Source organism: Plecotus auritus (genome assembly GCF_963455305.1).
Source record: "Plecotus auritus genome assembly, chromosome: 8".
Taxonomy (NCBI): domain Eukaryota; kingdom Metazoa; phylum Chordata; class Mammalia; order Chiroptera; family Vespertilionidae; genus Plecotus; species Plecotus auritus.
The window spans coordinates 38,564,861-38,591,392 of NC_137782.1; the positions used below are offsets into that span (position 1 = coordinate 38,564,861).

General features: G+C 47.6%; 1 protein-coding gene across 1 annotated transcript in view; it reads right to left on the minus strand.

Annotated features, from left to right (window-relative positions):
* Nucleotides 1-26,532, minus strand: part of EMILIN2 (elastin microfibril interfacer 2) — a 46,035-nt gene that overhangs the window by 15,248 nt on the left and 4,255 nt on the right. Inside the window, exons 3-4 of the mRNA XM_080685534.1 lie at nt 8,121-8,296; nt 1,038-2,957 (exon numbers count right to left, since the gene is read on the minus strand). Of these exons, the coding sequence (XP_080541660.1) occupies nt 1,038-2,957; nt 8,121-8,296 (2,096 nt within the window). The remainder of the gene's footprint in view (nt 1-1,037; nt 2,958-8,120; nt 8,297-26,532) is intronic.

Here is a 26,532-nt window from a genome sequence, read left to right on the forward strand (position 1 = left end):
ACAACATTGAGTTCATCGCAAAAGGATAATCTTTTGGAAGCCACACCTCCAACTCCAATTTCAACAGACCAATGTGAGAGTCCACACAGCGTCCCACACTGCTTGGGAGTTGCAAATCAACTGGAAATATCTGGTTCAATAGGTTACTATAAAGCACTGTCCAGACAGCACTGTCACCACAAGGGACAATCATTCTATGAACACCCACAGTCTTGTGACCATTACTCAACATTCCAGAGATACAGGAGCTTCGTGGGCCTGGGGAGGAGGGGGAGGGTTATAAATAGTGTGGTGTGGTGGGCCCAACACTGGGTCAGAGGCCAGCTTCCTGCTCCTGGTTGACATGGGTAACTCCTTATTTACAAACCCCTTATCTCTGACTAACTCAGACCTTCCCCATGCCTCCTGAGGACCTGGCCCTGGCTCTCCCCAGTCAGGCCAGGGCTCATCTACCTCTCATGCTCCAGCCACCCCTTCCTCGCGTTTTATATCTCAGCTGGGACCTGATCATAAATCTTATAGGCTCACACGGCCATGAAATTTCAACTCAACGCATAAGGGCCTTTGTCACCTGGAGCTGCGCAAGGTAAAGAAGGTGATAAAGGCCCAAAGAGGAGGAGAGAAAAAAAGAAAACAGGGAGGGGAGAGGACAAGTCAGGAAGTGGTGGTGGTGGGGAGTCCTTCTGTCCAGCTGGCCCTGAACAAGTCCTCATGGACTCAATAAGTCGACGTTCAACTCTGGGAGACACAAAGGAAATATGCGCTAGACCGGAAGACAACAGTTCGTGGATGATGCAGCCTACACAGGTGCTTGAATGCTACAGTGATGTCAAATTCTTTTAAAAGCTTCTAAATACTTGTTCTGAATGTTGCTATTTATGTCATTGCTACCCAGCACCAAATGATTCACAAACTGGCACCAATCTATGAGCACACTTTGAGTAGCACTGATGTAATTAATTCCACAAACTGTCCAAAATCTAGCATAATACATGTTGCAAACACATACAAGAATGATATTGTAAAGGTCAACTTACCTGCTGATGGCTGAAATTTGATCAGATCTTGCAAGTCAGTGGAAATCTGGAAAACGTGGCTGTAGAACTGCTGCACAGAATTCTTCAGGCCAGAAATGTCTCTGGAATGTGATCGGAGGGTCCCGTTCATCTGCCTGACACAACTCCACAGGCCGCTGACATGCTTGTTGAGCCCTTCCTTGATCCTCTGAAGACTTCCTGAGATGGAGTCCAGTTTGCTGCAAGTTTTCTCCATCTGAGACACCCTGTCCTCAACCACCGAGACCTCCCTCTGGACCCCATGCGTATTTTCCTTACAAGTGTCTAGCTCAGCGAGCACCTGGCTCTGCAGCCTCTGCCATCTCTCCTCCAGCTGGCTGCAGCAAGGAGCCTTGGTGTCCTGGGGAGACGGGAGGGGCTCCACCGTCCTTTCTTGCTCACCCCCCTTAGGAAACCCATCCACTCCAGCGTTTTTACCTTCCCTACACTTGCTCAGCTCATTCTGAAGATGATTCATATCATCTTCTGTGTGGTTTAGTTGAGAATAAAGAAAACTAAAATCCTGTTGAAGTTTCTGGATGCTACGTTCAGTTTCTTGAAATTTCCTATGCATCGTGTCATTTAGAGACTTCAAAAGGCTCAAACTATCACCCACTGTGTGGTCTTCTCCATTTGGCAAAGTATCTTCTATCCCATGAAGCTCTCCCTGCAGGCAAATATCCTCAACAACTTGAACTTTCTTCTTTAAGTGGTTTAATTCCACCATAACCTGGTCATGCCCAGCCCCTGACCCATCTGGTAGGGCTGATGCTGGGGGAGTGGGTTCTGCATCAGTGTTGTTGGTCATCTCTAGGATCATGCTCCCCAGACGCTCTTCCAGAGACTGTATTTTCTGGTCAAGAAGTTGCTTCAAGTCATCTACCTCTCCATTAATGGTCCCCCGGAGGGTTTCTTCAATGTAAAAGCAATGTTCTTCCGCATTCTTCTCTGTCACATTGATCCTTGCATCTAATTCGTTCCATCTTGCATCAAAGTCCACATCTGGCTCTGGAACTTGGAGTCGGTCAAACTCATTGTCCAGTCGCCCATTTAGCATTCTGGTGGCTTCAGCAACTCTTTCAATTTTCTGATCTAACGCCTTGATCTGTTGCCCAAAGTCACCAGTCTTTTCACCATCACAGCAATTTGACCGGGCTGAAGGATCTTGTAGCTGGGCTCGAAGTTCATTTATTTCTTTTTTCAGGTTTGTTTCCTTCTCTCCTATAAGCTCAATCACTCCCAGATAGCTGCTCCCATAGTCATCACACTGCTGTTGAACACCTATCAGCTTGTATTCACAGGAGTTCTTCAGATCGGCCAGCTTTCTGTCCATTCCCTCCATGAGCTCCTCTCTCAGGGCTTCAATCTTACTATCGACATAGGCTTGGTAGAGTTCATTGGTCGTCATGGTCACCGTAGGGCCCTGGGCAGCCTCCTGGAGCTGTTTAAGCTGCCCTTCATAACCCTTCACTTTCCCATCCAGCTCTTCCAGCTTGTCACTCTTGGTCTTCAGAGCATCCTTGACTTCAGCCAATTCGGATTTGATGTCCTTCATGCCAGATTCCTTTTTGTTGAGGACACCAGGAAGCTGGACCGTTTCAGTATCTCTACCAACAGCACTGTCAGGCACTGGCTGAGGGTGTAGGTTACTGAGCCACGATGCCAGCATTTTGCTGGCATCGTCCTGAATGGTATGTTTGATGTTTTCATTCACTCCAGCAATGGAAGACTGGAGATCAAGAACTGTCCTTGTGAGCCGGAGAACCTTCTCCTCGAGCACCTGGATTTTCTTATCCTGAAGTTCTTGGGGACCCAGTTCTGGATCTACTGCCCGACTTGGTTCCACAGCACGAGTTGGTGACAAAGTCTTCTTGGGCTCTGAGACTTGGCTTGGTTCATTGTCTGTTACAAAGAAAAGTTAAACATGACTCAACATTTTCTACTTTTACTTGTTTCTGCAAAGACAATAACCAGGGTACTTACAGAATACACTTAAACCTTCACTTCAACATCCACTCTCACCACAGGTAATTAGAGTGGAAAAGACTATGGGCCTTCAGTCAAACAGATCTCTACTTGCATTTTGCCTCTGCAGTATACTGTCTGCCCTCGAACATGTGAATTAACTTCTGTGAACTATAATCCCCTCATCCATGGAGCAGAGGTACTATCTTCCCTCCTAGGGTGTTAACAGAATATGTACACAGCACATGATACTCAATAGTCTCTTTCACCCTGAAGGGAAATATTCTTTATCTACTTTATCATACAAAAATATCATCCCCCACACTAATGAACTGCAGCCACACCCCAACGGTTGACTGCATACTGTAAGACCACAAGAAGCCACTTTATCGAGATCCACCCATTAGCTGTTGGGTGGTATATTAATCGAGCAGCAAGTTACTCTCCATGTAACTCCTAAATGTTCTTTTACTTTTATTAGCATCCCTATGCTAGAAGAGTCTCAGAGACATTGTTTGGCGCTGTTATGCAGTTGGGGAAACTAACAGCAAAAGAGAGATAAAGCAACAGATTCTCTTGGCATCTCCTAACAATGGAGCCGTTTGGCCATATGTAGGAAGGTTCACTAAGTCAAAGAATATAAACTTTGAATATTTGATAATCCTACCTTGAGAAATATAACCCCAAGGAAACAGTACAAGAGAAAAAAAATATTATAAAGATGGTTGTGATGAGTCATAAAGTAAAAATAAACTGGTAGGTATAGAGAAAGATAAACTAAAAGGAAATGATCAAAACTGGAGGCATTGGAAATTAGAAGAAAATTGAATAGTGCTTTCAAATCTAAAGGAAAATTATTTCCAACCTGGAATTCTGGAACTAGAATAAAGTTATTTTTAAACTATAAAATATCAGAAAGTTTCTCTCTTGTGCAATCTTCTCATGAGACTAAGAGAAGATGTGCTCTACCAAAGTGAGGGAGTGGGTTGAAAAGGAGCAAACAGGTCCAGGAAACACAGAATGGATAGGAGAGGCCAGTTCAGATCACAGGCAGCAGCTGTGAACAGAGTGGGTGGCAGCCAGGTCAGGCAGCGAGGGCTCGAGGTGAGATTTCCTAAGAAATATGTAACTGATGTATTGAATGTAATGAGAGGCCTTTTAGACAACCAGAGGAGAGTTTAGGTAGAAATAGGGGTAAAAACATAGAAAACCAAGCAATGAAAAATGTAAGATCATTATTCACTTTACAGAAATCAAAAAGCTGTATATGCCTGGCCAGTGTTGCTTAGTGGTTGAGTATCGACCTATGAACCAGGAGGTCATGGTTCAATTCCCAGTCAGGGCACATGCCTTCAGTGGGGGACAGCCAATCAATGATTCTCTCTTATCACTGATGTTTCTATCTCTCTCTCCCTCTCCCTTCCTCTCTGAAATCAACAAACAAAAAAATATATTTTTTAAAAAGCTGTGTGGGAGAGGGGAAACCAAGATGGTGGCATAGGTAAACACCTAAACTGTTGCCTCGCACAACAATTTCAAAACTACAACTAAAAGATAAAACGGACATCATCCAGAACCACAGGAAGGCTGGCTGAGTGGAAATTCTACAACTAGAAGGAAAGAGAAAAGCACACTGAGACTCAGAGGAGCTGCAGAAGACAGAGGTACGGAGACGCACGTGCGGAGAGGACTGGCAACTGAGTACACGGCTGGCTTTCTCAAGCGGGAGGGAGACAAAAGCTCCTGACTGCACTGAACTCCAGTTCCAGGCGAGACTCTGGGGACCCAGACTCATTCGGGGAGAAACTGGACTGTCTGGCAGCGAGCGAAACTCGAGGGCAGCTTTCTCTCAGAGGAGCTTGCAGCGATTACCGTGGGACACTGAGACCCAGGGGCCTATTAGGGCAGGGCTGACGGGAAGCCAATGCTGTCTGCTCCGCCCTGAGACTCCGCCCCATCCAAGCTGAGCACAGAGGCTTTTGCAAGTCTTGTCTCATAAGGGTGTCTCCAGCAAAGAAGTTCTCCCAGCATAGACACAGCTGATCCTCACAGCCAATTGGCCTGGAGGTCAATTCCTCCCAGTGATACCAACAACAATCAAGGATTAACTACAAGACTGTGCACACAGCCCACAAAGGGGTGCACCAAAGGTGTCCACCTCAGGTAACTGGGGAGGCTGAGCCACTGTGCCCTAGAGGACACCTAGCACACAAAGCTACTCTACCAACTCAGGGAAGCAGCCAAAATGTGGAGACAAAGAAACAGATCACAAATGAAAGAAATGGAGGAAAGCAAATGACTGGATATAGAGTTCAAAACCACGGTTATAAGGTTTTTCAAGAATTTTCTAGAAAAGGCCGATAAAATTAGCGAGACCCTTGAGGATATGAAAAAGGACCAACTAGAAATTAAGCATACACTGACTGAAATAAAAAATAATATACAGAGACCCAACAGCAGACAAGAGGATCGCAAGAATCAAGTCAAAGATTTGAAATACAAAGAAGCAAAAAACACTCAACCGGAAAAGAAAAAAGAAAAAAGAATCCAAAAACTTGAAGATAGTGTAAGGAGCCTCTGGGACAACTTCAAGCTTACCAACATCCGAATTATGGGGGTGCCAGAAGAAGAGAGAGAGCAAGATTCTGAAAACCTATTTGAAGAAATAATGACAGAAAACTTCTCCCACCTGGTGAAAGAAATAGACTTACAAGTCCAGGAAGCGCACAGAACCCCAAACAAAAGGAATCCAAAGAGGACCACACCAAGACACATCATAATTAAAATGCCAAGAGCAAAAGACAAAGATAGAATATTAAAAGCAGCAAGAGAAAAACAGTTAGTTACCTACAAGGGAGAACCCATACGATTGTCAGCTGATTTCTCAACAGAAACTATGCAGGCCAGACAGGAGTGGCAAGAAATATTCAAAGTGATGAATAGCAAGAACCTACAACCAAGATTACTCTACCCAGCAAAGTTATCATTCAGAATTGAAGGGCAGATAAAGAGCTTCACAGATAAGAAAAGCTAAAGGAGTTCATCACCACCAAACCAGTATTATATGAAATGCTGAAAGGTATTCTTTAAGAAGAGGAAGAAGAAGAAAAGGTAAAGATAAAAATTATGAACAACAAATACATGTCTATCAACAAGTGAATCTAAAAATCAAGTGAATAAAAAATCTGCTGAACAGAATAAACTGGTGAATATAATAGAATCAGGGGCATAGAATGGGAGTGGACTGTCCTAACCGGTTTGGCTCAGTGGATAGAGTGTCGGCCTGTGGACTGAAGGGTCCCGGGTTCGATTCCGGTCAAGGGCATGTACCTTGGTTGCGGGCACATCCCCAGTGGAGGGTGTGCAGGAGGTTCTGATTGATGTCTCTCTCTCATCGATGTTTCTAACTCTCTATCCCTCTCCCTTCCTCTCTGTAAAAAATCAATAAAATATATTTAAAAAAAAAAAAAGAATGGGAGTGGACTGACAATTCTCAGGGGGAAAGGGGTGTGGGGGGTGCGGGAAGAGACTGGACAAAAATCGAACACCTATGGATGAAGACAGTGGGGGCGGGTAAGGGCAGAGGGTGGGGTGGGAACCGGTGGAGGGGAGCTATGGGGGGAAAAAGAGGAACAATTGTAATAATCTGAACAATAAAGATTTATTAAATAAATTTAAAAAAATAAGCTGTGTTGGAAAAGCAACAGATTCATAGCACATCACAGTTGTAAACATTCTCTACATAGTTACTACAAAGTAAACAGCAAACACTGAATAAATAAAAACGTGGTATAACTATATGGAAAAGATGGCGGTATACAGGAGCAGTGTATTGGCCAGTGTATAGATGAAAGGGAGTCAAATCCTCTCCTTCCATGTGAGAAGTCAATAGCTAGAAAGTTAAATTACAGAAGAGCACCGGAAGCATTTAAAGTAAGTACCCCTGTGGAGGGAAAGTGCTTTTCCTAACGGTCCTTATAAAGCTATTTGCCTCATTAAACTGCATGTATGTTTAAAGGTTTCTGAAATGAAAACTGAACCTAAACAAAACAAAAATAAACTATCTGTTATGATCCACAACCATGTGTGCCCATCATAGTACCTTCATGATTTAGTGTAACTGCTTGTCTCATGTTTGCCTTCCGTGAGGCCAGGGACTGTGCTTGCCACCGTCTTCCCATTTCCCAGGTTACCTGGTGTAGCTATAGAAGCTCAAAAAATATTTGTGGGAAGAATGGATTTTCCTTTCACAACCATCTATATGCTGACACACGAAAGAGAATAATGTTTTATAACAAAATACTAACAGTAGTTATATTTTGGTGATGAGAAAATTTGTACTTAAATATTTTCCTATGTTTGCCCTGCTGGTGTGGCTCAGTCGGTTGGTGTGTTGTCCCATACACGAAAAGGTTACGGGTTCGAGTCCCAGTCAGGGCACACACGAGAGGCAACTGATTGATGTTTCTCTCTCTTCCCCTTCCTCTCTCTAAGCATATCTTCAAGTGAGTATTAAAAAAAAAGCAAAGGTGTACTTCGGCGAAATGATCATTTCTTTCTTAGCAATTCATTGAGTTTCTGCTACTTCACTTCAAAAAGTTAATTCAGAAACAAATTTAAGAATAACCTCACTGGATGCTTGTAATGTGAGACTTAGCGTTGCAAATATCTCACCCCAAACAGAATGAGGATGATTCTATATACCTATTAAAAAAAAATTTTTTTAGCTCCTTTACATTCGGGTTTATGGGAGCTTATAGATGAAAGTAAACACACACAAAGCATCACTGCTTTTGAATCTCTTCTCATCCCTGCCTCAGGCGATACAAGTCTGAAACTCCCAGCATCCCCTACTCGGACCTCTGGGGCCTTGGCTCTCACAGTAGGTGGCCCGAACAAAGCCATTTACTTGCAATACGTTTGCCTTCCAATGGCTACTGCTTCTGCACATAAACGTATGTGCGCCCCGCGCCGGCTGGGCTGCGGGCTGGCTTTGCGTTCTTTGAAGACGGAGAGCTCCGCGGGGTGGCTGAGCGTGCTGACTGCGGAGCACCGGGAGGGAGTGCCGGCGGCGGGGCGGCCCAGCGGCGAGGCCGTTACCTGTGGGTTTCTTCAAGCTGCTCCGAGGCCGGGCGGGCGTGGGACGCGGGGCCTTCCCGAGGTCTCTGGGGCCTTCTTGGCAATCTGCCCCTCGGAAGCCCGGGCAGCACCTCCATTCCAGCTGTGTCACCATCTTGTACCTGGTGACGTACCTGGGCCTGAAGTTCACGCGATAGCTGTGGAGAAGAGGGGCATCTCTTTACCGGCTGCTGTCACAAGCCCGGCGCTTCCCCCGGGGGAGAGGACCCAGGTCACTCCGGGCCCGCCGCTTCCTGCCAGTCTCCTCCACCCAGCAGTGCCCTCCTGGGGTTCGGCCCACATCCTACTGGCCTCCTCCCTCCACCTCTTAGGTTCCACCCACCGCACCCCAGCACCCCTCCCACTAACGGCTGGGGAAGCAGACAACTTAGCAAAACCTGGCCGCGCCATTCCCACTGGACACGGCCAGTTTTCACAAACGGAGCTTTTGTTTCACCCAAGACTTTGTTCCAGAGTTTGCTGCTTTGTGGACAATTTTTCAGGTGTCACTCGGTCATTTGTTTTAAAGATGCATCCCCGGCCTGGCTGGCATGGCTCAGTGGTTCAGCAGTGACCTATGAACCAGGAGGTCACAGTTCAATTCCCGGTGAGGGCACATGCCAGGGTTGCAGGCTTGGTCCCCAGTTGGGGGCGTGCAGGAGGCAGCCAGTCAATGATTCTCTCTCATCACTGATGTTTCTGTCTCCCTCTCCCTCTCCTTGCCTCTCTGAAATCAATAAAAATTTATTTAAAAAAGAAGCCTCCTGGCCCCCTTTCTCCCACAGAACCCAGGCCATGACCTCCGCCCTCTCTCCTGGCACTAACAAGGTGGCAGGCCTCGAGCTACTCAGGTACTTGTGTTCAGATTTTTTAAAATGTCTTGACTCCTATAGCGAATGGAAGAAACAGGAATTAGTCCCCTTTGAATATGCACGTCCCCTGATGCACGTGTGCATCACACAGACCCGGTGACGAGCTGTGAGGTCTCCACACCAGGCCTGGGCTGAGACCCGACAGTGGCCCAGTGGACGGCACCCCCAGGGCCCGGCGCACAGCTCAGGTGCAAACCGGCTCCTTCATTCCCCCAACCTCTATTTCTGGCTCGGGACCATGACTCCTGAACCTCGGCCCGTTCTCTTCACATTGAGCACCAGCACTCACAGCTGGGCATGTTTTTAGGGCCAATTCCCAGAAAGAAAGAGTCTTTGTATCATTTCCCCCGGGTTGCTGCATGCTGCTCGGGGGTGGGGTTCGGGTGGACCAGCCGCCCGGTGGCCTATGGCCCTCTGCCAGCCAAGCGAGCCCACCTCGGGCAGCAGCCTGTGGCAGGCGCTGTTCAGTTATGCGCTGAGAGACTTGTAAGTCCTGCATGGAATGGACTCAGGAGGGTCAAACCGTGTCACCCAGAACCTGGAATGCAAGGTTCTCTGCCACCAGCCAGGCCAGGTGGCCTGCAGAACTCCCAGGGGGCCTGCTGGCAGCACTGCCCGGCACCTCCCACGGCCCCTGTTCCAGCCAGCGGTTTCGGCCCGAGAATCACTGTGAGCAGCTGAGCAGCTGCTGGTGCCTGCGCCTCACCTCAGGGTGCTGGCTGAATCGGTCTGTGGTGGGGCCTGGTGTGGGGACTGGGAGGTGTGGTGGGAGCCCTTTTCAAGGAAAACTGAAGAGAAAGCCCAGTAAATAGAAAAGAAGGGCTGCTCAGGGAGTGAGGGGTAAGGGGTGGGGGGAGCAAGACCTCCTTCCTCGGCTCTTCATTCTCTCCCATCCCCACCACACCCCCCAGCAAGTCCCCACAATTCAGAGTTTCCTCTTTTCACAATGAGAAACAGAGGCTCAGAGAGGCTGTGACTGCCCAGGTTCCAACGGTCAGGAAGGGCAGGGCTGGGATGGAAACTCGAGTTCTCCTCCACGCCCCCCCCCCCCGACACAGCACCCCCCCCAACCCCCCTCCCCCCCACCCCCCGCGTGCAGCAGCAGCAGCGAGCCTCTCTGGCACTTGCCCTACATGCAAACCGGCGGCATCCACCGGAGATGGTCCCGAGGACGTGGGCAAGAAGGCAGCCACTGTCCCCTCAGCAGGCATTCATCTGAGTGTCTAATTCGGTCCAGGTGCACACGCGCCCGTGGCCCTACCACCCACCCGCCAAAAGAATCCTCTGTGTGGTCCTAGAAATATTAAAAAAAATTCCACTTCATTGTTTTGCACGCTCAAGAGGACAGCATAATGCTGGAAAAATGTGCAACCTCAGAAAAACGTGGTTCCTCTGAGCATTTGAGATTGAATGTGAAAATGCGCTGCCCTTGGGTTTTGCTCATGTGCCAGGAGATGACAGCCCACGTTAACCCCTTCGGATGAGGCTGAGCATAGGAGGCTCGGATGCCCTGGGAAGAGGTTCGACCTCGCACCCCACCCAGGGCCGTACCCCTCACTGCTGAGCCGTGAAGGCAGTATTCTTTTGGAGCCAGCTCATAACTTAGGAAAGCTCCCTGGAGTCCCGCCTTCCTCTCCACCCTCACACGCACCCGCTCCCACCCTCCCCTCGCTGGCCGGGCAGGGTTCCGGTCTCAGCAATGGAGTTCAGGTGCCGGCATCCCTAACAGCTTCAGGCCCAGTAGGGGAAGCGCCTCGGGGTGACAGCTGGAAACGATCAGGCAGCCACCTCTAACCGTGGGAAAGCGCACGCCCCCACTTCTCTGTGCACAACGACATGGACCCCAAGCGGCTTCGGGTCCTCAGACCTCAGGGTGGAGGGTGAGGAAGGAAGGTAGGGCTGGCCAGCTCCAAAGGCACACTGGGATTTCCCCCACAGAAACGGGGTGTCTGCTTCCACAGTAGCCCGCCGGGGGGTTGCACAGAGGATGGGAAGAACGGATGGGATTTCCATGCCCCCAGAGCATGGCACACAATACCCTGGCCAGGGAACGTTACAGAAAAGCCTGGGCCTTTACTCCTCAACATTCTCCCTTTCATTGGCGTGGGGCAGGGGGCACCCAGGTCTCTGTACCTTTCAAAACCTCCCTACCTGGTTGTCAAGCGCAGCCAGAGTTGAGAAGCAGCCTCAGACCCAGGACCGCCTCTGCCCTGAGGCAGCCAGGGCTGGACCACCAGCAGGGAAGTGACTAGAGCGAAAGCAGCCCAAGTGTTACCAGGGGCCCCTGGGCTGTGAGCACACAGAGATGCTCGAGGGATACTTTCTCAACCAGCTCACTCACTGCACCCAGCTGGGCCACCACACCGAGGGGCTGAGGGACCGACACCCACAGGAGGTGCTGGGAGAGCTGGAGGGCTGACCCAGACTGCAGCCTTGGCCCCTCCCACCGCCGGTCCCTTGGGAGGCACCAATCCCAGCTGCCACAGCATCCTGGGGGACCCTGGGGGCTGCGGCCTGAGCCTGCCCAGACCCCTGCCTCAGCCATGCCCACTCGCCCCAACTCTCCTCTCCCTCTGGGACTCTTTTTTGGGGTGAAACAAGGGTTTACCATCTTTACAAGTTCAGCCTGCGTGTGAAAGGCACCAGCGCAGCCCGAGGAAATGGTACTGAGAAGGAAGGTAGCAAGAAAAGAACTGAAGACGTTGAAGCAGAGTTCAGGGACCACACGGCTGGAAGGGTCCCAGTTAGAACAGAATGTGACAAAATGACTGTGCCTTCCTTTGACCTCAGCACCACGACTCCTTCCTCCTGGCTTGAGGTGAGACCTCTTCCGAACACGCTTCCATTCTCTCCTGCATCTGCTTGCTCAGCGCCTGTCTTTCCTGCAGGCCGTGAGCCCACTGGGGCAAGCACACCTGCGGGTGGTGTCCTCCACTAAAATCGCAGTGCCTAGCCAGCCTAGAGTAGGTGCTCAATAAACAATTACCAATCAACTAATAATTGATCAATCAAACAATAATTAATTAGTGATAGGTCTATTTTCGACAAGGTTTTGTGGAGTCCAATGTCCTAATTAAAAATGTCAGAATTAGATAGAGAAACCAAGATGGCAGCATAGGTAAACACCTAAACTGCTGCCTCGCACAACAATTTCAAAACTACAACTAAAAGACAGAACGGACACCATCCAGAACCACAGGAAAGCTGGCTGAGTGAAAATTCTACAACTAGAAGGAAAGAGAAAAGCTCACAGAGAATTGGAGGTACGGCAAAGGGGCTTTGTGTGTGCAGAGAGGAAGGGCGGCTGAGAGCCTGGCTGACTTTCTCTGGCGGAAGGGGGAAGGAAGCCTCCGACCGCACTGAACCCCAGTTCTGACTGCACTGAACCCCAGTTCCGGGCGAACCCCTGGGGACCCACGCTCTTACGGGGGGAGTCTGGACTCTCGGGCGGAGACTCGAGCTGGGAAAGGCAGAAGTCTGAAGGCGCGCGCGGACCAGTGCGCACAAAGGCTGCGGAGGTTGCCACAGGCTTTCCCTAGTGGAAGGGAGTCAGAGGATCCTGACTGCACTGAGCCCCAGTTCTGACTGCAGTGAACCCCAGTTCCAGGCGAGCCCCCGGGGACCCACGCTCTTGTGGGGGGAGTCTGGACTCTCAGGCGGAGACTCGAGCTGGGGAAGGCAGAGGACTGAAAGCGCACATGCGCGCAAGGGCAAGGCTGACAGGAAGCCAAGACTGAGACTCCACCCCATCCAAGCTGAGCACAGAGGCTATTGCAATTTGGCAAGTCTAATCCTATAAGGCTGTCTCCAGCACCGAACTTCTCCCAGCATAGACACAGCTGATCCTTACAGCCAACTGGCCCGGAGGTCAATTCTTCCCAGTGATACCAACAACAATAAAGACTTAATTACAACAAGGCTGTACACACAGTCCACAAAGGGGTGCACCAAGAGCGTCCACCTCAGGTTAACTGGGGAGGCAGACCCACTGGGCCATATTGGAAACCTAGCACAAATATCTACCTTACCAACTCAAGGAAGCAATGAAAATGCAGCGTCAAAGAATCAGATCACAAACGAAAGAAATGGAGGAAAACAAACGACTGGATATAGAATTCAAAACCACGGTTATAAGACTTTTTAAGAATATCCTAGAAAAGGCTGATAAATATAACGAGACCCTCGAAGATATGAAAAAGGACCAACTAGAAATTAAACATACACTGACTGAAATAAAAAATATTATACAGAGACCCAAAAACAGAATAGAGGAACCCAAGAATCAAGTCAAAGAATTGAAATACAAAGAAGCAAAAAACACTCAACCGAAAAAGCAAAAAGCAAAAAAAAAAATCCAAAAAGTTGAAGATAATGTAAGAAGCCTCTGGGACAACTTCAAGCGTACCAACATCAGAATTATGGGGGTGCCAGAAGAAGAGAGAGAGCAAGATACTGAAAACCTATTTGAAGAAATAATGACCGAAAACTTCCCCCACCTGGTGAAAGAAATAGACTTACAAGTCCAGGAAGCCCACAGAACCCCAAACAAAAGGAATCCAAAGAGGACCACACCAAGACACATCATAATTAAAATGCCAAGAGCAAAAGACAAAGAGAGAATATTAAAAGCAGCAAGAGAAAAACAGTTAATTACCTACAAGGGAGCACCCATACGACTGTCAGCTGACTTCTCAACAGAAACTATGCAGGCCAGACGGGAGTGGCAAGAAATTTTCAATGTGATGAATAGCAAGAACCTACAACCAAGATTACTCTACCCAGCAAAGCTATCATTCAGAATTGAAGGGCAGATAAAGAGCTTCATAGATAAGAAAAAGCTGAAGGAGTTCATCACCACCAAACCAGTATTATATGAAATGCTGAAAGGTATTCTTAAAGAAGAGGAAGAAGAAAAAAGTAAAGAGAAAAATTATGAACAACAAATACATATCTATCAACAAGCGAACCTAAAAATCAAGTGAATTAAAAACCTGAGGAACAGAATAATCTGGTGAATATAATAGAATCAGGGGCATAGAAAGGGAGTGGACTGATAATTCTCAGGGGGAAAGGGGTATGGGGGGTTCATGAAGAGAATGGACAAAAATCATACACCTATGGATGAGGACAGTGGGAGGGAGGTAAGGGCAGAAGGTGGGGTGGGAAATGGGTGGAGGGGAGCTATGGGGGGAAAAAGGAGAAATAATTGTAATAATCTGAATAAAGATTTATTAAAAAAAAAAAAAGGAAAAAAAAAATGTCAGAATTACCCTTGGGTATAACCCCAAGTAGACACGAATTCCTGAGTCTTCCCAAAACCAAACCAACTTCAGGGCCTCAGGTCATGATGAACTGGTCGGAATCACACACCAGGTAACCTAGAACTGTGCTGGCCAATAGGTAGCCATTAACCCCGTGTGGCTATCTGCATTTAAACTATTTTAAATGGACTAAAATTAAGGATTTAGTTCCTCGGTCACACCAGCCACGTTTTGGGTGGCCAATAGCCCCGAGTGGCTAGTACATCTCCATTATCTCAGAAAGCTGTTTCATTAGCCAGGGCGAGCCTAGAGTCACAGACTGTCAAAGGAACACCAACAGCACACGTCTATCTGCTCATCTCTGGGTTTCTATCTCACATCCACCCACTGTCTTTCTCCTCCCACATCCTAGAATCACTGGCAGCACATTTCTCTGAAAAATAACCACACACCCCTGGCAGAGGAACATCTAGACAGCTACTCCACAAGGCAAGAATCTTTGGCCTGCACTTCGGATTTACCTGAATTTTATTTTAACACCTGCCACCACAACTGCACACATCGAAAGCCCAGTGCCCCATTGGAGACACTCATTTGATCGGGATTTCTCCCCAAAACAGATTTTTTTTTTAGTAAACTCTTCTCCTTCTTCCAGTCACTGGCTTGCCCTCAAAAATCTGGAGCCAACCCTTCTTGCTTCACTCTGTGTGTGTGGCTCTGCACAGCATCGCCCGGGATGGGCCTGAGCGGATGGGAACGGAGCCAGAAAGAAGAGGTGCTCCCTTTCTCGGGCAGGCAGCACCGGGGCCTGGAGGACTCCCTGCCTACGGGACAAGGAAAAGTAGCACGCGGGGGTGAGAAATCATTTCGTGGAGTTTCAGGATGCTCACAGGGCAGCCTTGTTACCTGGCACTCAGCTGCCTCTCCAGGTTTTCCATAGAGCAGCAACTCATTCCATTTTCTAAAATTGTGGTAAGCTACACAGCACGTAAATGTGCCACAGCCGTGTGTAAGAGGGCAGCTGCACGAAGTACAGTCACACGGCTGTGCAGCTGTCACCACCATCCATCTCCCTAACTTTTTCATCATCCCAACTAACACTCTGCACCTCTCCCGTCAGCCGTCCCCCCAGCCCCGGCAACCACCATTCTACTCTCCGTGTCTATGAATCTGACCTCTCCAAGCACCTTATACAAGTAGAATCATATAGTATTTCGCTTTCGGTGACTGCATAATGTCCTTGTAGGGAAGGAAAAAAAAAACAACACTTTTTCTCTACCGTCTTAGGTTTGTTCTGGGGCCTATGAATCAAACTGACAAAAGACAGACGAACAAGAAAAAAGACATACTGATTTTACTGATGTTACTAATTTTACATGCATAGCGGCTTCACAGAAAAGAAGAGAAAAATCCAAAGAGGAAGTGGTTAAACTTGGACTTACATACCTTTTAACAAAGGGGCGGTAAGTTGTAGAGTTAGACAAAGGAAAGAGGCTTCGGGCTTCGAGAGGTGATAAATTGTGGGAGGATGGCTCGGAAATATATGGGAGAAACTAATGGAAGATAAGGCCTGTTTCAGGGAGGTTTGTGTAGGCAGACTCATGTCAGTGCCAGCGGTCCGCAGTGACCAGGCTCACTGCCCTCAATCTAGTACAAGAGAGGTGGGGAATTTACACTATGCTTTTCAGTCAGAGAGGAGGGGGACCGAGAGTTTGTCTTTGTGTCTGCTGATTCTCAATGCTTTCAGCCCAAAAACATCAACATGGGATGGCACAGCCTGATTCCCCATCCTCCAGGTTCATCCCTCGTGTACCATGTGTCAACACTGCCTTCCTTTTCGTATGGTGATTCACTTTTACCAAGTTTGGTCTCCACAGCACAAGTTAGAATTGACAAAACAGTGGACTGATTTTCTAGGAACAAAATGTGCCCAAGAGGTTTCCCCCTGTTCTGTTTGTTTTTCTGTCAATCAGTAAATAAATACGTGAGTTTTTAATTGAAATAACTGTTTGCCAAAAGTAAGTGCAGCCAGGCAGGGGAGACTACAAAGTTTGACTTAGACGTGATTGAGAACTGCGTGGAAGGAGAGCGCTCCGACCGGCAGAAGGGCACTAACTACTGTGTCCTGCTGACACGCAGTCGGCACCACAGAGACGACGCCACAATCTGAGCAGGTGATGCTGGCCCACACGGACCACCCCCGCCCCCACCCGACGTGCACCTCCCACGGTCTGAAAAGGTCTCCCCCCAGAGATAAAGTGAAGGAACCAAACACAAAAAACAGAATTTTCACCTTATCTCTTTCTGCTGCAGTACACATTTTTAATCAGATCTCTGAAATTAACAACATAAAAAATGTAAAATATTTTTCTTGACTTTCTAGGAAAATCCACCTAAGTTTTAAAGGCCAGAATGCTTGGGCAAATATATTTCTGAAATACAGACTGTATCTAATGAATCTAAAAGTCAGACTGATGAGCCTTGATTGAAATCAGATTACAACAGAGCTTTGTACACGTTTTTAAAACAACAGCTCCTACATCAAAGCCATGTGCTCACAACGAAAATGTACACAGAGGAGACTGTGTCCCAGGACAAAGGAGATGTTGGCTGGAGAAACAACAGTTGTAAGCTGCTGATTTTTCTGTTTCCTCTTGAATTCATTTCCTTATGTACTTAAAGCGGCAAGTTAGATTTCACAACCCGAAATTCTCTTTACTTTTACTGATCAGCATAATACGTAGAAATTTTCCACAATTTATCACCCCCCTTAACCCTAAGGACAGAACAGTCCCGGAGAAAGGTGATTACAGAAAACCACAGTGGCTCAGCTGCAAGGCTCAGTCCAACTAAGCTGTACAGAGAGTTAAATTTACTGTAAGAGCAATCAGGACCTTCGGACAAACTTGCATTGCTAAAAATGACATCATCTGCAAGTGCAGGGCGTATCCAGACCATGAAATACAGCTTATGCATCAGTTCCAATGAGCCCACAATCTCAGATTTAACTTCCTCGCTTTGGGAGACACATTACAAAACTCAAGTTGATGCCGTGACAGTGGGGAGCAGGGCGGGGCACCCCGCAGGGTCCCAGCTAACCGTGATGGCTTCCTGGAGGGCGAATGATCCAAGATTAATGATGGACTCTGTTCTCCTGAAGAATTCTTTTGGGAAGGGCCATCGCTGCTGCAGGCCATTTCCCCCAAATAAATTCTATACTATTCCATTTCTCAAACTTACATCATGTGCCCTTATTCCTGGAGTCAGAATCCCAGAAGACTCTCCTCCTCATCACGCCCCCATGCTCACACTCCGCATTCCCACAGTGCGGGCCATGAGAACATCGGCTGGCCTCAGCCTTTCCCATGATGCTCACCACAAATATGATTTTCTGTGGTGTGGGGATCCAAACCTTTTCAGTGCCACCCAATAACTTCATTATGATTATTTCCTCTTTTTGTCAAGCAGAAAAATTATTTCTCAAATTATCCCGCAAAGTCACAATAATTTTGAAATCCTTTTTCCTGTGTTTCTCTTGACTTGGTTTGCAACATCCATCCCTCCCTCTTAAGTATCTCAGCCACTCTCTGCTTTCTCTCCTTCCTCAGTTCCATATCCTCCAGCCAACTTGCAGCTACACATCCATTGTTCTTAGTGTTGCTTTTTGATACTGAAAAGGAATTGGCTATGACATCCCATCTGTATTTATTTCACACCTTTGGGTAAAAACTATGGGTGCTGGCAAGCTCTTACACAGGCCACACCTGTAACTGGGTGGAAGTCACTTAGAAGCTGAGAAAATCCTGAGAAAGTATGAGTTTCTCTGCAGATATAAAAACATTTTCTTCCTTTGGGCCAAGTCATTCTCAGTTTAAAGAGTAATAATCTGGGAAGTGAAAACACAGGACACTTGCATTTCTTTCATAATTTATGACCAAATTGGGGGGGGGGAGGACAAAAACGCTATAATATAGGTTCATATTTCTCACATCATCCAGGCTAATCAGTATTACTTCATGTTTTTAAAATCCACGCTTAGCACAGCGATGTGGCAACATTTCATCCACCTGCACTCTACTTAGGAGGAGCATTATTTTTCTTTGAAAGATGCTGCCACAACCCACCTCACTCCAAGACCTTAAGGTGTGGAAAAGTGGAGAGTGGGGGCTAGTTGGCAAAACAAAAAGAAGAATTTTGCTTATTTGCCTTTCAATGGGAGTTGGCAATGGAGCAGTAGGTCAAGGAAGAGGAACTTTCCTCCAAGAACACGTGGGGTGGCCAATGAATTTTCTAAGTTGGTGACACCTATGGTATCCCTAAAGCCATCGGTGTTGCTCACAATCTTCAGAACAGTCCTCACTGCTCATGCAGACTTATGGGGCTAGAATTTTCTTAAGGAACTTGAGGGTATGGCATTCCCTACCTTGGCCAACCCCATGTGGTTTTAAGAGAATCACCACATGTGGAGAGTGGCTACAGCGTTTGGACAGGTTCAAAACTGGGACTAATGAGAGGGCAGATCCTCTCATGGCAAAGCCACGTGCAAGCCCCAGCACAATCATAGCCAAAGGCTATAGTTGTAAGCTTGACCTTATGGTCTGAACCTGTGTTCCCACCTGGCTGAGTGATATGGGCTGCGGGAGGTGCAAGTAAACAAAGCTTGATCAGGTGCATGTAATTGAGTAGATTTGAAACCTGCAAGAGCATTGTAAATATCTTGACCATGCCCTTACTTTGCCTCGTGGAATCCTATCTAATAAAAGAGCAATATGCAAATTAACCGTCACTCCACGACAAAGATGGCGGCACACATAGTGGGGAGGGGGAGAGGGACACTGGTGGCGTCGCCCCGGCGACATGAGCCCAGCGTCCCATGCCCCAGCCGTGCAGAGGGAGGGCCTCTGGCCAGATGCTGGGGTGGGGGATGCTGGCATCATTGCAGGCTGGGCTGAGGGACCAACCCCCCCCCCGCCCCCGTGCACGAATTTTGTGCACTGGGCCTCTCGTCCGGCTATAAAATAAAGACTCGATTTGCAGGCTGTGGCGCTGTCTCTCCATCAGAGAAGCAGCATCCCACCTAGCCCCAGCTTTATTCTCTTGTCTGTCTTTTCTAATCCTTCACTGCACTCCCTCAGGTTCACCCGTGGCTATGCTGAGTGTGACACAACCATAGAACCCAGGTATGTAAGGGCTATGGGACAGCCTTGGGCATTGCCCCAGGTTAGAGGGAAGCTTTTGGGCAGGTGTTGAAAGAAATTTCTAGACCCAGATGGAGCTGCTCCTGCCCAGGGTGCCACATCAGCAAACTGAGCTTTCATGTTCATGTAAATGCTCAACTTGACCAAACACACAGTATCTCCAGCCAGCCAATCCCCAGATGCCAAGCCAACTCTGGGCTGTATACCTGTTTCTGTTCCTTGAGCTTTATTCAACCACAGCCAATCATGCCCTGTTTCAGTGCTGCCTCTTCTAACATTCTATAAAACTCACACTTGCTGTGAAAATTAATAAACAGAAACCTCATTTAAAATGGAATCCAGATGCCCGACTGATGTGGCTCAGTGGTTGAGTGTCAACTTATGAACCAGGAGGTCATGGTTCAATTCCCATATGCCCAGGTGTGGGCTTGATGCCCAGGTTGTGGGCTTGATCCCCAGTGGGGGCCGGGGAGGAGCAGGAGGCAGCCAATCAATGAGTCTCTCTGATCATTGATGTTTCTATCTTTCCCTTACTCTCTGAAATCAATAAAAAAATATTTTTAAAAAATGGAGTCCAGAGCCTAGAAGAAAGGACACTTGCATATGTGTCACTCAACACACTATTGATCCCAACAGGAAGAGATGTGCCTTACATCTCTGACAGTGATACTACTTTACTAACTCAGTCCTTCCCCAGTAACAGCTCAGTCAATGGGAGACCTGCCATAACTCAGCCAATGAAAAGTCACTGTACTTCCAGCTTTCAATTTCCTCCAATGAAGTCTTTGTTTACAATAGCCCCTCCCAAGTCCATAAAAGAGTGACACTCTTCTAATACTAATTTTGTAGCCTTCCTCCAACATTTTCAAGGGCTATAAATGTGAAATATGTAGGTGTGGTTTTTTTACTCCATTATGGCTTTATCTAGTGTTCTGCATTTGTTATGTATTTATCACTTCATTGGTCTTCAGAAATATCGGAGAAGTAACCTTACTGTCATTATAAATGATTTTCTACATTCTTTTTTCACCAGTCCTCAGTTGAAACACAACTACTCTACAGAAATTGTGGTGTACACATACAAAGGAATATTAGTCAATAATAAGAAGTAATCAACTATTGATATATAGTACAAAAAAGATGTACCTCAAAACAATTATGCTTAGTGAAAAATAAGCCTACCATAAAAACAGTACGCACTGTATAACACTACATAAACCTTCAGAAATGGCAAACTCATCTACAATGATGGAAAGCGCATCAGCCTGGGGAAAGTACGTGGAGAGAAACTGGAGGGAGAATATCAAGGAGTACGGGGACACTTGGTGGTGATGGAAATGTTCAATATCTCAATTGTGGTGTTGATTTCATGGGTCAAATATTAAATTATCCAACTTTAAATATGTACAGTACCTAGAGTATGTCTAAGTTAATCTCAATAAGCCAACTATTTTGCATTGGGGTTATTTTTAAATCTCTTCAGGACTGTGGAAGCAAAATGCTAGCTAGTCTTGTCCCAACTACCCAAAATATATCTCTGTTAAGTGGAAACCAAAAACAGCATCATTGAGTCTTTTTCAGAGTTTCAAAATGAGAATTTAACTAAAGTGTGGTGGTGTTTGTTTTTTTTTTTAATGTGCTGGATTACTCTTCAGACACACAACCAATTGCTTTGTCTATTGGGAACTGACGCTTATAGTTATTTTTGTACTTTTAAAGGTGTGAATCAATGATTAAAGAAAGACATTCAAAACAGAAATTTTCATAAATACCTTCAAATTGCCATTTTGTGTAAAATAACACAAAGCATCAAAGACATGAATTAGCATTTTGAAAATCAGATGGTCTACTCATTTGGGATTATTTTCCAGTGACACTTCCGACATGGAGTGTGCAGAGGATGCCTGGCTATTTGATTCACGAAATAAGCCATTAAAGGTATTTCTGCTTCCCTTCCTGCACCGTCGTGAGCAGGGAATCCGCATTACAACTTTCCAGTTGTTTTTACAATGATCAACACAATGACTCCCAAATATCTCAAGAGTAGCCAGATGATGCAATATGTTGGGATGGGAAAAGGCACATCATGTATCATGACAACAAAGCTGGGCCCGGACTTGGTCTTGGTCCTGAAAGGGCTCTCCCAGCCGAAAGCACTGACACACGAATCAGGTCTGAACACTGTCCTGACAACAGGCCAGACTGGAGATTCTGGAACATTCTGGATACTCAGAAAGGCTCCACTCTACCTCCCCGCCCAAGGCCCTCAGTTCCACCAGCATATTGAGAGCATTCTGGCTTGAAATGGACTGAGCCAGAGAAATGCTTTAATGGTGAAAAGACTGGATTGAGGACTGGAATGTGAAACTCGCCCCTCCCTGAGTTCTGTCGCAATCAGCTTTTGGGCTACGTTTTCAAGATCTGAGGGAAAGCCTCAGCAGGGAAACAAGTGGCATTTTCACCATTTCACTTTCGAAAAAGTGTAGGCCCGTAGGCCGTGATGCTTCAACAGCCTCCCCGTTGAGATGCTGGAAGCTTGAAGCAAGAGGGACATTTCTAGTACCCTGTTTTACAATTGTTTCTGAGCACGTCTCTGAGAAAGGTCAGCAGATTACCCCCCTGCACTTGGCGGATACTGTACAATCACAACTAGATATAAAGATGGTGCCCTAACCCAGTGGTCAGCAAACTCATCAGTCAACAGAGCAGCAAACCGCGGCTCGTGAGCCGCATGTGGCTCACAAGCCGCAGTTTGCCTACCACTGCCCTAACCGGTTTGGCTCAGTGGATAGAGCGTCGGCCTGCGGACTCAAGGGTCCCAGGTTCGATTCCAGTCAAGGGCGTGTACCTTGGTTGCAGGCACATTCCCAGTAGGGGGTGTGCAGGAGGCAGCTGATTGATGTTTCTCTCTCATCAATGTTTCTGGCTCTCTCCCTCCCTCTATGTAAAAAATCAATAAAACATATTTTAAAAAATAAAAAATAAAGATGGGAAAAGTTAGGGAAACACTGAGAAACCTCAGAGCAGATTGCCTTTCATCGAAATGACCATTTTGAGAGGCCTCCACCTAAACCCGTGGTCGGCAAACTGTGGCTCACGAGCCACATGCAGCTCTTTGGCCCCTTGAGTGTGGCTCTTCCACAAAATACCACGGCCTGGGCAAGCCTATTTTGAAGAAGTGGCATTAGAAGAAGTTTAAGTTTAAAAAATTTGGCTCTCAAAAGAAATTTCAATCGTTGTACTGTTGATATTTGGCTCTGTTGACTAATGAGTTTGCTGACCACTGACCTAAACCATCTGTCTCTTAAACCAAATTTTGTTTTAACCAAATGCACAGTAAAATACAGTCCTGAAAGGCCGACACTGCAAAAAAATAACTTTAGGCGTCTTCCCTAATCATCTAATATTTTCTTAGGTGGAAAAAAAAGGACAGCTGGGCCCTGACACACCCAGGAAAGTTTGCTTCGACAGCATTTTCAACCTGGGAATTGGGTTAGTTTGAGCCCTGCCCACTTTTTTCACCACCCATCACGACTTTAAAACAGGAAGGCAAGAAGAACATTTCCTGGTGAGTCTTACTGTGATCAGTTCGTTATTTTCCTCCACTGTGAACTACTACCACGACGGAAACCACTGTGCTCCTGTCCTGACCCTTCCAGGAAAATCCATCTCCGCAAGAAGTCACACTCGCACCATCTGACCAAGCGGTCCGTTGCTATTCTTAAGTGCAGAAACTGCTTCATTAAGGACGGTAGCAGTTCATTCTCAGTAGTAAAACAGCCTTGTACCCAATAATAAATCAAAACAGCTGGGTGACAGTCTGGGAGTAATCTGAACACTGGCACAGTTTGTCAGCTGTAGCTTTTAAAAAACAGCATGTAGGACACTGACCGCCCTGCGCAGAGCCTACCACATCACTCACACTCAGTAACATTAGTAAGTGCCACCTTCACGCTACCAACACGAGGAAGAGGATGTGTTCTAAAGGTAAAGCATGAAAGCAGCGTGTCAGTGGCTGGGGATGGGCAGAGCTCGCCACCCTGGGGGCACCCGGGAACATGCAGCTCACATGCTGACTGGCCTCCCACAGGACCCCCCTGCCCACCCCCCACCCCCCGCCAGCCACGCCCACGCGGCTGGACCACCTGTTATTCCCTGGAGAAACGCTTCTCTGGCTCTGCTTCCACAGCAGTCTCTGCGAGTTTAACCTCAAGTTTAAGAGTCAATTTCACCCCTAACCAGTTTGGCTCAGTGGATAGAGCATCGGCCTGTAGACTCAAGGGTCCCAGGTTCGATTCCAGTCAAGGGCATGTACCTTGGTTGTGGGGATGTGCAGGAAACAGCTGATCAATGTTTCTAACTCTCTATCCCTCTCCCTTCCTCTCTGTAAAAATCAATAAAATATATTTTTTAAAAAGAGTCGATTTCAGTCATTTCAGTTTCGTGATGATCTTAGCTCACCCAATGGATTTCCTTTTTTTGCCTTCCCCTCTTCCTCTGCCATGTCAGGGAGCATTAGCTTCAAAGGCAAAGCCTGAGAGATAAGGCCACCTGAGCGGCAACAACACTTCCAACCGGACACAGGACCAGGCAGTCATTAGACAGTCCTGCTGAGTGCAGCTCACATGAGCGAAGCAGGCGCTTCTGCACAGTTCTGTCCGCTATGGCGCCTCCCCGTAATGCAGAGGTGAGGACACCGTGCCTCAGAGAGGGTGAGGGCTTGCCTGGTCACACAGCGGGGTGGTGGGAGAGCTCAGGCCAGAAGGAAGACTTTCACCTCCTCTTCGGAACACGTTGGCCACGCCAGCCAGCCCTGGGCGACAGCCTCAGGGGAGGCCTGCCCTCACTGGCTTCCACCTTCCTGCTCACCTCGGAACTGTAGTTCATTTACCAAGTGCCAACGTGGGAGACTAGATCAAGGGAGGAAGACCAGTTCATGGGCCTACAACGGGGCTTAACAAGAAGCAAATTGTTCCTTAAGGCCATGACCTCTATTGGAATCCCATTAATTTTCCCCAAGATAAGGTAGGAAATGTGGCCCATAAGCATAAAAGTGCTGTTTCCAGGACCTCTGTCTGCCCTATCTACTCTCTGCCTGGGCTTGTGATGAGAAAGCAAACACACATGGAAGCGTTCTGAAAGCGCCGAAGGCTCCAGTCTTATCTGCTGGGAACCTGGAAGGGAAAAGGTCACAGAAGCTTGAAAGGGAGGTCTGCGGGGTTTAGGGAAGCTCACAAGATACAACCCCAGAGGGCAGATAGGGATGGAAAATGCGAGAGAACCACACCAGCGGCAGCGCCAGGCTCTGGGGTCTGGGGTCTGGGTGCCCCGTGCACGTGTTAGCCAGGGCTCTCCCACGCTCCCTCATGCCTCCTCCATTCATTCGAGCTTCCCTGGACCCCACGCTGTTTAACAGCCGAGGGAAAAACATCCCCCGAAGCCATACACACAAGAGGCTCGTCTGGAATTGTTCCTGGAGATGCAGAAAACGTAGAATTGTCTCTAGAAAACATAAGCCCTTAGTCTTAAGAGTTCTTAGTTCAGTTTTTTGGTGTGTTTTTTTAAGGCTTTTCCTGGCTGAGATTACTCCTTAAAAGGCAACTTTTCTTCCAGCTGCATGAACCAGAGGATTACAGAAGTTCTGGAAACTCAGCATTTAGAACTCACACCTGCTGCACATGCGCAAGTCCTTAGTCTATGTTATCACAGCAGCACAGGTTCCTTCAGTTGGCCGCATCCGGATCCCTCCCCCGACTGATGAGATTTTTTTAAAGAGCTAATAGGAAACATTTCACCAAGATGGCACACACCCAAGAAGGGGGTGGGGGCAGGGGTGGGTAGAGGCTGATAAGCCCTAGTCAGTTTGTGGTGTCAGAGAGCCGGAAACTGCAGCCAGACCGGCAGCGCCTCAGCCCTGAGCTGGAAGGGAAGCCGGTGCCGGGGAATACCCTGCCGTGCATCTGGGATCCTCAGGTCCAACGGCAAGGCTCCAGCAGGCAGCTGCTCCGCACACAGGACGCCCCCCACGTCTCCAGTACTGACATCAGTCGGCTGACCATCGCAAGCTGAGTGGGAGGTTATGCAACTATCTGGAATTACTGCCATGAGGCATGAATGATGCATGAAAGGAAGCGATGCCCAGTCCAAGAAGGAGAAGAAAGGTAGCGCTGTTGCTACCGCTGGTATACCCAAACACCACCCCCCCCCCCAACACACACACACACAGAGGGGCTCTGAGAAGCCTCCGGCCCTTCCCTCCTCCCCTCCCATCGTCACAGCACTGGGGACGGCCTGTGTCACACACACATCCTTGGGGTGTTCATCCCAGGGTGTGGGTTTAGACAGCAAGGGGCTACTGGGGTGTGCAGTGGGAAGAGCCTACGGCTTGGAAATAACAGACCTAGACTTGAATCCAGGCTCTGCTACTTCCTAACTACATACCCTCCTGCAAAATGGGGATACCAGCCCATTACAGGGATTGCTGTAAAGACTGAAGGCAATGAAGATAAAGGGGCTCATCACGTTACGACAATGCAGGCCTGGGAGACTGTACTAAGCCTCCCAAACAGTTCTCAGTCACTGTTATGGGGGAACTGCCTTGCATGACGAGGGTGTAAATGTTCTTTGTAGTTGAGTACTGTGCACTCTACTGAGGCACACACTAAAACAAGCAAATGCATTCTCCATCCCAGGGACAGAGGCCAGGCCCCAAGGCCAGCAGCCTGGGTTTGCAGCTCAGTCTCTTACCATCATGTGACAGGCAAGTCAGGGAACATATCCTGTTTCCTCATTGGTAAAATGGAGACAATGGTGTTCATCTTGAAGGGTTGTCACAAGAATTAAACTAATGTAGAGAAAGCAAAGTTCTGACACAGCGCCTGACACTCAGAAGGTTCTTTACAGCTTCAGAAAAGGAACTGCTCAAAATGCCCACATCTTATATAATAAAAGCCTAATATGCTAAGTATCTGGCCGACCGGTCAGCCATTCAACCAATCAAAGCGTAATATGCTAATGATATGCTAAGGCTGCTCAACCACTCGCTATGACGTGCACTGACCAC